Source organism: Salmo trutta, chromosome 37, assembly GCF_901001165.1.
Source record: "Salmo trutta chromosome 37, fSalTru1.1, whole genome shotgun sequence".
Lineage (NCBI taxonomy): Eukaryota > Metazoa > Chordata > Actinopteri > Salmoniformes > Salmonidae > Salmo > Salmo trutta.
This window is the reverse complement of record NC_042993.1, coordinates 30745394-30758372: the sequence shown is the minus strand read 5'-3', so window position 1 is coordinate 30758372 and position 12979 is coordinate 30745394. Positions and strand designations below refer to the sequence as shown.

The 12979-nt window shown below is 43.0% G+C and overlaps 1 protein-coding gene across 2 annotated transcripts in view; it reads right to left on the bottom strand.

Moving 5' to 3' along the window:
• LOC115177327 (nuclear factor of activated T-cells, cytoplasmic 1) overlaps positions 1–12979 on the bottom strand; it is a 76594-nt gene that overhangs the window by 49995 nt on the left and 13620 nt on the right. For both annotated transcript variants that reach the window (XM_029737987.1, XM_029737988.1), the window contains exons 4-6: positions 7129–7331; positions 2652–2824; positions 1141–1281 (exon numbers count right to left, since the gene is read on the bottom strand). In XM_029737987.1, the coding sequence (XP_029593847.1) occupies positions 1141–1281; positions 2652–2824; positions 7129–7331 (517 nt within the window). The remainder of the gene's footprint in view (positions 1–1140; positions 1282–2651; positions 2825–7128; positions 7332–12979) is intronic.

Sequence of the window (12979 nt, the reverse complement as noted above, 5' to 3'; positions counted from 1 at the left end):
TCAGTTAACAAATGCCAAAAAACACCACAGACAGTATATCTATATAAACCAATGAAGAAAGGTCAGATTTTCCTCTTTCCTTGGAAAACGTCTACCACTATCCACTATCTCCTCATGATCATCATCATCAACATCATCACGTGTGTTTACACAGCCCAGACTTGGCCAGTACAGTTGCCTTTGATTCACTGGACCCAATCAAGGAAATGACTGTTTGTAAACTTGATCACCAGTGTCTTCACATAGTCATCTCTCTTCTCCCTCCCACACAGAGAGGAAACGAATGGGAAAAATATTACATGTAAAAGTAATAACAAACTACACCGCAGGAGGGGGGAGACAGTGTGTGTGTGTGTGTGTGTGTGTGTGTGTGTGTGTGTGTGTGTGTGTGTGTGTGTGTGTGTGCATGTGACAGCATGAGAGAGAGATAAGGAGTGTGAGATAGAAAGAGAGAGAGAGAGAGAGAGAGAGAGAGAGAGAGAGAGAAAGAATAGGGGAGAAATTATGGGACAGATGTACAGATGCCATGCATTAATTTGATAATCCTTTTGTTGCAGGAAATGCAAACTTCTAGTATATTCAAGGTTTAAAAAGGCTTCTAAAGTTGGTAATTTCCACTTTGAAATTTCAGACTTGATTTTCCCTTGATACAAAAAATGTATCAACCCCTACAAAAATGTCCATGAATTATAATCATGTTGCTGCAGGATTATTTTCCTGTTGTAGCAAATTAAGATCCTACATCTGTACGGAGGTAACTTGAAAGATGTGAAAGAGAGAGAGAGAGAGAGAAGCAAAGAAAGAAAGAGACGTTGCACATGCCCCGCTTGTGATTCATTCCTTAACTTGTGGCGAGCGTCACTAAACAGGCAATGGAAACTTCTACAAATGTAAATACGGTTTGGTTAAAAATATAGCTCCTTAATGCACACCACATGTGGCTCCCTGGCAGACCCTGCTCTATTTTGACGGGAGGAGATCGAGGGAACGCAATGAAGGGAGAGAGAGAGGCAGACAGAGGGATAACTTAAAAGTGAGATATTAAGGAAGAGTGTGAGAGAAAGAAATAAATATATATAGAGAATGATAGAGAGAGATAGCGATAGAGTGTGTAGCTGCTCTGTTTGCGTCCTAACTTACCTTGGGCCTTCTCCACGAACACCACTTTGGAGTCTGGCAGAAAGTTGTGTCCGTTCAGGAGGATCTTCTTTCCCCCCGTGGCGGGGTAGCTGTCCAGGCTCTGCTTCTCTATCAGGGGCAGCTCCTGTGCCGAGCGCTGGGCTGGAGGAGGGACAGACAGAGAGACAGACGGGCAGGCAGACAGACAGACACAAGGAGAGAGTGTTAATTCACATCCAACTTGGCACAATAGCTGGACAAAAAAAGAAAAACAGTGAGCAGATATACACTTTATACTACATACACAACAGCACTTTATACTGCTAAAGCTTTCCTTACCCACTCCCCATCCATCCCCGGACCTCCAGATCCTCTACCTCCCCAACTCTGCCATGTCACAGCAGGAGTTGGTTAGCAACAGCCTTATCAATTTTCAAATGGCTTTTTAACACCACTGGCTATTTTCTGATTTTCAGACAACAGATGTTTTTTTTTTAATAATGTCAAATATATAAAAATGGATCAAAACAATATTTATCTGATGACCCAATCAGCTTTTCTACTTTCTAGATTCATTATTTTTCATATTCACTCAGGGAGGAACAAGCCAAATAATGAGTCATACCTTAGTCATACTTTATCCACCACCTGTATCTGCTTTTATCAATGCACCTCGGGGTTCTTGGTTATCGAGACCATGTTCACAGCCAGACACACAATGATCCGTCATTACATCACTATGCAATTGACTTGACTCATTCATTCATCTGTAACAATGATCCATCAGACCGTTGTAAAAAAAATGGAGTAATCAATCAAAACACGTGTCATCATCAACCTTGGACAATAAACTACAAGACTAGCACATTCCTACCATCCGTCACACATAGTCTATCTCCTTAAGATGGACATGACCACACACACACACACACACACACACACACACACACACACACACACACACACACACACACACACACACACACACACACACACACACACACACACACACACACACACACACACACACACACACACACATTCAACTGATTGACATAGTTAGCGGTTTCCATACACTCTTCCAACCCCGCCAGATCTAGGGCTGGCAAATGACCCTTCATAAACCTCTGATAATAGGGTCACCTCACCACAATAAGTTAGGCATAGAGTCATAAAATGCACTGAGGGATAAATAACATACGTGCCTGACCTCACAGTTATCAATTAAAGTACAATGCATTCTATGACTTGGCAAATTGCTTTCATCATATAAAGATTTGAATTGGGTCCAAAAGGCCACCTCATACTGATTTCCATGCTAAGAGAGTGCTATTGGGTTTGTGTGTGTGTGCACCTGTGGATATGTGTTTTCATAAGGAACAGTCATTGTGTGTGTGTGTGTGTGTGTGTGTGTGTGTGTGTGTGTGTGTGTGTGTGTGTGTGTGTGTGTGTGTGTGTGTGTGTGTGTGTGCGTGCGTGCGTGTGTGCGTGCGTGCATATGTGTGTGTGTGCACACGTGCGCGTATACTCACAGCACTCGATGGGGTTGGAGGAGGCCTGTAGGGAGATGGTCCTGCCATTGGGCTGGTTGATGTGCACACGGAACACCATCCTCACGCGCGTGTTTTTGCGCCCGATGTCCGTCTCGCCCTTACGCAGCTCGATGTCAGAGTTCCGCAGCTTCAGAATCCCTGCACAGTCAATGCTGTCACACAGGGGAGAGGGTACATTTTAGCATCAGCATACTGGCACTAATCAATATACTGTCTGTTTGAGCACTATGCTACTGCTTGTCTCCAGAATCCTGAGTTTATTATAGGCCATGATCATCAGAGTATAACGAGACATACATTACAGATGGAATATACTGTATCATACTGTATCATCATTAAACAGAAACATAAAAAAGTACAGTATATTATTATTAGGTCATCATCATTAGACCATAGAGACATCTATAATGCAGATGTACAATTAGCTCAATGTCATGAACAAGTCCTGGAACGAGGGGTTGGGTTAAAGGCGGAAGACGGAAGGCACATTTCAGTTGAAGGCATTCAGTTGTACAACTGACTAAGTCTCCCCCTTTCCCCTATTTGATCAAAGAGACCAGGGCCAGATCCACAAAGCCTCTCCCAGAGTAAGAGTGCAGATCTAGGATCTGTCCATATAATATTATTAATTATGATCTAAAAGGCAAAACTGATCCTAGATCAGCACTCCTACTCAGAGACGTCTCGTCTAAAGTTCCGGATCACAGATATCGGAAGTCCCGCAGAACACTACTGAGTAGACACTCCCCATTTCTTCTAAGAACAACATTCATTTGTTTATGTGACTTTTAATGTTCCTGGCGCCCCAGAATACAGCTCTCTGGAGCAATCTTCAGGGTCGTGTTCATTAGGGCAAGTAACAGAAAACGCTTTAAAACTATTTGCAACTGTTTCACTCAGTTTATCGTCTACTAGTGCCTAATGAACACCGCCCAGGCCTTTGGTCTCTCCACCGTCACTTTCCAGAGGAGAAGCCCATTGGCTGCCGCCTGCATTCTCACAGCCACTTTATAACCCTCTGTCTTTCCTCAACAACAAAAAAAAATGCTCCCTCTGCACTGTTCGGGTCTCATACTTTTAACGTTTCAAACATTTACGGTTTCAACCTTACTAACCAATGCCACATTTAGCTGCAGACTTATTTTTTTTATTTGCTGTCTTTATTTATTTTATTTCATTTAATATATTTTTTTTTGCGGGAGGATTTTCCTTCTTAGGGGAAAAAGGCATCACTTTTCAGACTGGCCTTTCAAGAAATTAAACTAAAAGCAAAAAGTTGCTGGTAAAAAGTCAAGAAATACATATGGGATATGGCTTGGCATTTCAATTATTTTACATTGTAGCTTTTTGGGTGGAATTCCTGGAACATGTTAAATGTCAAGTTTTATACAAATCTATTTTTCCCCTTCACTTTGGTCTATCTGAGCGAGATCTTTTTTTTTTTTTTTAAAGAACACTTACAACAAGTTTCTTTAGTGGCTCATGCATGATGTAAGTGTTCAGTCATGCAGTTATGGTTTTAAAACAAACACATTAGAGGTAGTATGCCATGCTCTATTTTACTGTCAAATGACTGTTGGAATGAACATTAGTGTCTCTTTTCATGAACTACGGTGTGGAGCAGTGATATGTTGAAGTCGGCTCAAAGTGAAGATCTGTAGGGACAGCATGGCGACTGTTGGTCATAAAAACACTGCAAGATGTATCCTACACTTGTGGTGGAACAGTGTCAACAAAGCATTAAGTCACTGACGGCAATGGTGGAAAGGGAAAGGGGGATGCCTAATCAGTTGTACAGGACAGGTGGCAGGAAAGGGTTATCGAACAAAAAACTTGATTTGCAGGTTGATGATTTATTTGACATCCGTTTGTCAAATCAAAATGAATTGACACATTTTGACTAGTTGAGTGGAATTATTTTTTTTCTTCCAACAACAACTGTACTTGTTCAGTGAATGTTGCATGATTCGAAATCATAGTATAGAAGTAGCCCAGAATTTTCGAGATTCTCAGAGACAACATACTGTGTAATAAAGTAGTAGCTGTGGCTACTATCCATTTCAATGGGCGGATGCTAAACAACAGATAACACTTTATCAGTAACGATAGGGAAGAAAGAGATATGTGTCTGGAGTCTGACACCGGTTGTCTACAGTACCGTCTATGTAACATATATGTATATGTAACACAGTGAGCGAGCGAGAGAGAGCTGGCGTGAGAGCAAAGGGCTGGCCGGAGTGTTATCAGGCTGACTGTTAACAGCTCAATGGAAAGACTCCGTCAGCGACCGACCCTCCTCAGACAGACCCTGGCCTTCCAGCCAGTCGGTAGAGAGAGAAAAACATGGGCTGTGTTCATTAGACACCAAACAGATGAAAACAGACTGAAACATGGAAGGACTACCTGGACTAAGAAATGCTCATTTACTTTTTTCACTTTAAAACGTTTTCAGTAGCGTGACCTAATGGACACTACCCTTGCCTACACTGTTCTACCCCAACCCCGAGGCTCAGTTCTACTATATCCTTTCACTGCTCTCTCGCTCTAGCTTACGCGGTGACGACAAAAGGGAAAACCTGACGTCATCTGAATAGTTTTCTCGAATATCAGATTTATCTATTGTGCCCTGTAAAGTGTAATGGCTGAAGTTCATCAAAGTATCCCCTGTCTAGATTTCATACATTATAAAGGGGAAGTATAGCATTGTTGGAAATGGAAAGGTGTACTGTATGTATGTTACTGTAGGTTCAACCCTGTTAAACCAAATAAGTTCATTTTCCAGTCAAAGAGATCTGATATCTCATGGTGCTTGCCAAATATCTTTGTAACCTCTAAACAAATATAATATAACTTAATATAAACCCATTCAATCTACACCAGTTCTTATAAAAAGTATATTATACCATTGAAACACAGAGGAGAGTAAGGCTACAGTTCAGTAGGTGGTGATGGAGCTTGAGCTGAGATTTAGATGCCTTCTCCATCAGAGAAAGTCCTGGGCCTCGGGACAGCAAACCAATTGTGACCTGAACAGAGCCCCAGGGCAGGAGCTGCTGCCCGGGTATCCTGCGGAGCACAACCTTCTGACCTGCTAGAGATCCGGAGTTGGAGAGTGATTTACAACCGCACACAAGGATATAGTGATTTCAGGAATTGTATATTTTTTTATGCACACGGCAGACTGGGTGCAATGGGGTAGAAAACCAACAGAAATAAGGCCTATTGGATTTCCTGGGCATAATTCCTTTTAGACTTTTACATTATGTACTGCACTGTATTAGGCAGGCTTTGGTTGTCTTTCTTCCTGAATTCCAACACACACTGTTAGTGATCATTGCAAGTACTGCAATGGTACCATTTTTAACACTAGAAGCGCAGAGGCAGTCCTTTTGACTGCATATGAATTTAAAATAGAAAAATCTCTGCCATTGTTAGTCATGCCTCCCTCCTATATAAGTCTGTTGTTAGAATTTTGTTAGAATTCCGATATCATTTACATTTTAGTCATTTAGCAGACGCTCTTATCCAGAGCGACTTACAGTAGTGAATGCATACATTTCATTTTTTGTACTGGCCCCCCGTGGGAATCGAACCCACAACCCTGGCATTGCAAGCACCATGCTCTACCAACTGAGCCACAGGGAAGGCATACAGAACAGAACTTGTGTTATAAGCAGTTTTAAGAAGAAATGCCTTATTTTTTTGCAGGGAAGACGTTTTGATTTCAATATAATATCAGAAAGAGCAGATTCAGAGGTTTGCAAAACACTTTTGTTAAATAACTCTCAAAATTGAAGAGATACACTCAAATGATAAATCTTGCCAAGAATAACCGCTGTTTCATGCGCTCCACATGTGAGCATGCAGCAGCAGATAGCTTACTGCAGGGTTCCCCAACAGGCAGCGCCTGTTTGTGAGCAAAGCAAAACAAAGTAAAAATAAATATATATAGAATAAAATACGAGAAAATCAGCTCCAAGTGATTTTAATTTTGGAAATCTGTTCCCAAGTGTTCCCACGCACAATAGAAAGACACACGATCGTATAGAAATGTAAGCAAAGTTTGAAATTATTCAGCTTTTGTCAATTATTATATCTGTTTGGGCTTCTTGCGGTCAATTTGCAGTCTACCCATTATTTGTAATTATGTTCCTGTCCCCTGATCATACGCTCAAGGAAAAATCTGCCTGCGGCTGAATCTAGTTGATTATCCCTGGCCTACAGTCACATAAACAAATGAAAATGCTATTGTGTTTTAATGTTACCCAAGACCTTCATAAACATAACCAAAATTAGAATGAAATATGAAATGTATTTATTACACTGTTAGAATGTTGCAGTCAAAAATGCTTGCTCGTTGCTTCAAAGTGGGAGTCCTTCGAGGCCTAGCTTTTCTAGTGTTAAGAGCGAGAGAGAGAGAGAGAGAGAGAGGAGAGTGGAAAGGACAAGCACTCACATGGCTCGCATGTTGTTCTCGGGCAGCAGAGGGATCTCCAGCACCTTGGTGTTGGACTGCAGGGCCTCGTGGCTGGCGGTAGAGACAGTCTTGCCCGTGATGCGGTGGACCTGGTAGAAGGCGTGCGGTCGCAGGAGGCGGTCGTCTGCGGTCCCGATGAACAGCTGCAGGGTAAGGGGCTCGCTCTCCATGTAACCGTAGAGCTGGCGGGAGAACAAAGAGATCCAGGTGAGACCCAACGCCGGGTTTTAAAGCACCTCATAAACAACCCGTCATTTGGGGAAACAGAGATTGAACACCACATCAGGTACCGATAGTTAAGAAGCTCTTTAATGATTGCTTTTAGTTTTTTGGGGGGAGGTTTCAGAAAATAGGCCCTTTGGTCGAATTTGTTTTTCAGTCAGGTTGGATGCCCGTTTCCAGATTCTTGGAATCTTCTGTTTTTCGAATTTGGGAGCAGTTTGTTAATGTACATCCCTTTAGGGGAGGGTTAAAGAGGGTTTTGATATTTTGGAGGTAGTCTGTCTGGGGTAGAGATCTTCTGGGCAGCCAGACACAAGTGCTGATGGAGAGGTTGGCTTCCCATCACTTCACTGTTCATTAAAACCTCACAGCCACCATAAAAAAGCGCCCAAGGAGAGGCTAGCAGTCGACAGTGACTCAATGGAAAGTGACCATTTTGGAGACCAAATAGAAAACCAAGACGATCATTTAAAAGTCTGCCTCTGAGCATGATGCACAATGTTTATGAGGATTTGATCCCCTCAGCAATGGACTGAAGTTAGTAAACATTAATTTGCCTGTCAGAAAAGGAGTTGAATTCATAAGGGGGTAATCATAAACAGTATTTTGGCAATCTATGTGGAATATTTCTGCTGATGCACAATACGTATTAAGCATTTTAAATGCAATCCTTTATAGAATTGCTTTTTAATGTGATCAGCAATATCTCAAGAACAATTAATCCTAGATGATTAGTAGCTCCACACGTGTTCAATAAATGTCTTGTACACACAATATCAAAATACCAATGTTTATGAGAAAATATCAATTCTGGTCAAAAGAGACGCACACTCAATTGAAACAAAATGTCATGACTCTTTATCGATTTGTACATATTTCTTAGTCTCGGGGCTCTCAACGAATCATCTGAGCGTGAATCGTCGACCAGCCATGACCAGCCATCATTTATCATAGAGCACTCAATCGATTCACTTTATATGTGTGCGTTGTATTGACCTGCTCCCTTATTAATAAGTGATTAAAGATTTAGTTTAAGTATAACTCTGACTTGTGTGATAAGTTTGTCTCTCCTCATTTGATAGTAAAGAAACGAACCACCACATTCTACATTGTTGATTACATTCTTCTGCGTTTGGTCCCAATAAATGAGAAACTCAGTTGCCTTGTGGTCATAGAGCACCCTGAGATTGAAATGTGGAAGATCGATCCCTGGCTGAGTCATACCAAAGACTGTAAAAATCGGACCCAATGCGTCTCCGCTTGGCGCACAGGAGATGGATTGAGGGTAAGGCCCTGCGATAGACTAGCGTCCTGTCCAGGGGGTGTCCTTGTGCATTAAGCTCCCTCACGCTACAGAAGCAGGAGATAGGCTCCAGCTCCTATGAGCTCCGGCTACTTACTTTTGGTTGCAAAATACAGAAGAAAATCTCTATCCACATTAATATGGATAGCTTGACTTTCACACAAAGAAAACACCAGATCACAGTGAAGCAAGGATAGCTTAATCTCGACAAGTCGCTCACTCCCTTTAAAAACATTCACATACTTGTGCCTAGCATGCTGACAGCATACAATCCTTTGGCTTCTGGGCATTTATGAACCTGCATTATGATTTTCATTAAAGCCTATGAAGCTCTGGAGCGGAACCAGAGACGGTGTCACACAGAGATGAAAGCGGCCCCTGTATCGGAACCACCACTTCAAACGGTTATACACTTCCCCTCTTCCTCTCACGGACCACCTTTAGCTGCTTCAGATTCCCCAATAAAAGCAAGTACACCAAACAACAGGGATGGAAATCTAGCTAAGACGGCTACTACTCAGTACTACTCAGTAGACTATCGTTGCTCAGTGTTATCTCCAATAGCCCCAATAGCCAAACAACAGCTAGGTGAGAAGGCGATGCCTGTCGGTTCATCGAACATTTAGTCAACCTTGGAAAAACTAGAATCATCTAAAACAACCATAGACCAACCAGGACAACCATCTAGAACAACAAAAAACACCTAGAACAACCATAAAACAACCAGGACAAGCATCTGGAATGTGCTCTCCAACCCTGTTCCTGGAGAGCTACCATCCTGTAGGTTTTCACTCCAACCCTATTCTAGTGCACCTGGTTCTAATAATTAGCATTTTGATGAGCTAAATCAAGATAGTTACAACTGGGGTTGGAGCGAAAACCTAGCGGAGGGTATCTCTCCAGGAACAGGGTTGGAGAGCCCTGATCTACAACCATCTACAACAACACTGTCTGCAGAAAGAAGCATGGGGGATGGTTGAAACCCATTTGGAGAGGGGGAAAATACTTCAACCTCGGGAGAAAATGGCAGAGGTGCACATTCCTTAATGTGGTGAATGTTACCAAATATTTTGGGGAAGAATCCTGACCCAGGCCCATTTGCGAACCCAATGGACCACTTCTGGTGCAACCACATCTCTAGACCTCCCAGCTCCCAAGCAATGTTTGTTCAAGTGTGTGTGTGTGTGTGTGTGTGTGTGTGTGTGTGTGTGTGTGTGTGTGTGTGTGTGTGTGTGTGTGTGTGTGTGTGTGTGTGTGCGTACGTACGTACGTACGTGCATATGTGCATTTAATGTGGACTTGGAAGAATCTCCAAACCTAGAGACCCCCCTGTTCTGAACAGTCAACAGGCAAACCTCGCACTGGATAACGATGGACAGACCTCCATGGCTTCACACAGCTAGGTCCTTGACCACATCAGAGACCATCACAAGAAATCCCTTACACTAGACAGGTCCTAACCAAACAACGTCCATCTGAAAAAATCCCACAAATTGCTCAATTATCTCCCCAGTACAAGTGTATCATTTCAAAATCCCCTTCTTCAAGTTCAGTCTTATGGAAGTTCAGCGCTGCTGTGTCCGAGTGAAAACAGCGAGTCAAACGGAATAAGCGACCCGGTGTTTATTTAACGAATTGAGTCATAGAACAAAACACAGACCACATGTAACCTTATGACATAATCTGATTAATGGATTTATAATTACCTTTGCAAGGGGGTCAGGGATTGGGGAGTAAGTGAAGGTAGAGAAATACGTCTTTGGAATCTTGCATCTCCAGTATTTTGTCTGCCTTGTTGGCCATGTTGACACTCAGTAACAACCCACTCTGCCAAACACTCTGCCAATTACCCACCGAAGACACAATCAGCACGCATCTATGAAGGCAGTGAAGAAAGACTGAGCTCATTTTGCTCAAAATGATGATAAACTTGCCAGGTGACTGTGCAAACAAGTGAGGTGAGGTGATCTACAAACTGAAGGCATAATTGGCTGGTGCGACATATCGAGTTATGCTCATGCCTGCCCGTGCAGTAGCTCTCTGTTGGTGATTCTCAACACAGTACAGTACAGTACTAGACATATGCTATCCAATGGTCTCAATAATGGACAAACCAGCAGCAATCATTACAAAATGATCTGGTTTTCTACTTCTCAACTTGATATCATCACCTGTTTGATTCAGATATCAAGGGAACTAGTTAAGCAGGCTATAGTCTCCTTTCCTCCTTCACTTTCCCCTATTTTCTTCTTCACAGCTCCACACAGTGTCTCCAGCATCTGTCCTGACCTGTGTGCTAGCCACACATGCTAGTCATCAGTGAGTTACGCTGGGGTCAGGATCTTCTTGAAGTCTATGTGTCTCCAGAGAGCACTTCATCCATGTGGTGACCTCAACAGCAGACGCCTCTCTCTGCTCACCTTTTTATATTTTACTTACAGTGTCACCAATGGTAATTACGCTTAGCCGCCACATGCTACCAGTTACTTACACATAGACAAGTCGACCGAGAAGGAAGGGAAAAAGTTGTACCATTATGTTACGACGGAACCAATGGAACCGGGCATGAGGTACCAATTTGAAAACGCAAAACGGTCTGCTAAAAATGGCGTAATTTTTTTAGGATTTAATTAAAGGCAGGTTGCCACTCTGCGAAGCCTGTGTCCTCTGTCCCTTTTGTACTTTGCTCCTCGGTAGACTTTGTTATTGAATTTCTTGGTGACCTCCAACCATTACCTTAGCCTCAGCCTTCACGTGTCTGTGTATGGATAAACCACAAGAGGTGAAGTGTGTATGTGTGTTGGGGGTATTCGTTATCCCTTCACTTTATCCCTTCACTTGGCAATGCTGCGGTAGCGCACGATGGCGGTGGCGTCCTACGGTGGGGTAGGGAAGTGATTAATGAGTTCAAGCAACCCTCAGTGATGCTGGTCTTCCCGACAGCGAAAGGAACGTGGTAAGGTCCCCCCTGGGCGTTCTCCCTCAATTCATTTACCATATGTGCTTCCTCAACCCTCCTCTCCCCTATCCCCTCTCTACCTCTTTCCCTCTCTGCTCCTGTGACCTTCCCTCGTCCACACACACCAACCACAAGCTGAGCGCAAAATGTACTTCTTCATTTTAAATCCTCACAAGGGCAATAAGAAAAGACAAAGTTGAGGAACCGTGGTAAAGTTTAAGCGTGGTTCAACGAGAGAGGCTTCGCACACCTGTGAATCCTACTTTATATTTGTGTCTCCAGCCATCTATGAGTCTAGACACACAGCCTAATTTTGGCCAGATGAGTTTAGCTAAGCTGTGAATGTAGTCAAGCTGGGCTACGTATATTTATCTTTGAGATCATCTCAAACCGAATTTGAATCGAAGCGTAATTTGCTGTAGTCACACTACACCAGCTTCTGCCACTGCATGTGCCATATTACTTTACACCTCTAACCACCATCTACTGGCAAGTTAGACAGCATCTCCTCTTCCAAGACGTGCCATGCAGGATAGACCGAATCGCAAATAAAACAGTTTGTACATGTCAGCCAAAGCATTAATTGTGTAATTGTACGCAGCTGGGTTGTCTGGGTTTTGACGATGTGTATCTGCGAGGGTGTTGAGCTCAGAAACCAGAGCTCACCCCGTCCTTTTCCACCATTCATTTCACATGAACCATTACAGATCCATCATCACGGCTGCTAAAATTCAGCCCTGAGATGGTGGTGCTCCGAAGAGGTTTTTCCTATGGGCTTTCAAACCACGTTTGCTATGTTCTCTTTAATGAGAATCATGTGTCCTTGTCAGTGATAGCTTAATGAACTTTATGTTTTTTATTCTTTTTTTTGTAGCTGGTGCTTTATTACCTTGGTTTGCGTACTGTTTATATAAAAACTCGACTTCACACTTGTCAGTGCTATGCTCAAGCTCTAGAGACAGACCCGGGTTGAAATATGACAGAGAAAAGATTTGCACATGTTTATTTAATAAGAAAGTGACTTGCTGGTGAGTAGCAGCACAGTCTGGGCTGTAGGGAGAGTGTGAATATGGGCCTGCACTGGAACGCTCTCTTTCCCTCTAACTCTTTCTAGCTCACAGAGATTTCATCACCACCTAGAGAAATGTCATGACTCGTAGTCCACGTGGCACATGCAGCGGAGGGGATAGAAGACTGGAGGCAGGAGAAAATTGGAGAGGAGGGAGGAGAGGAGGGCAGCTCAGGTTTTCCCCATTACCACGCTCGCTCTCTCAAGTGCTGACAGTCACATGGCGAGACTTCCCTGTACCCAATTCAAACACTCATCCAAGCTGTCTCTTTCCCTC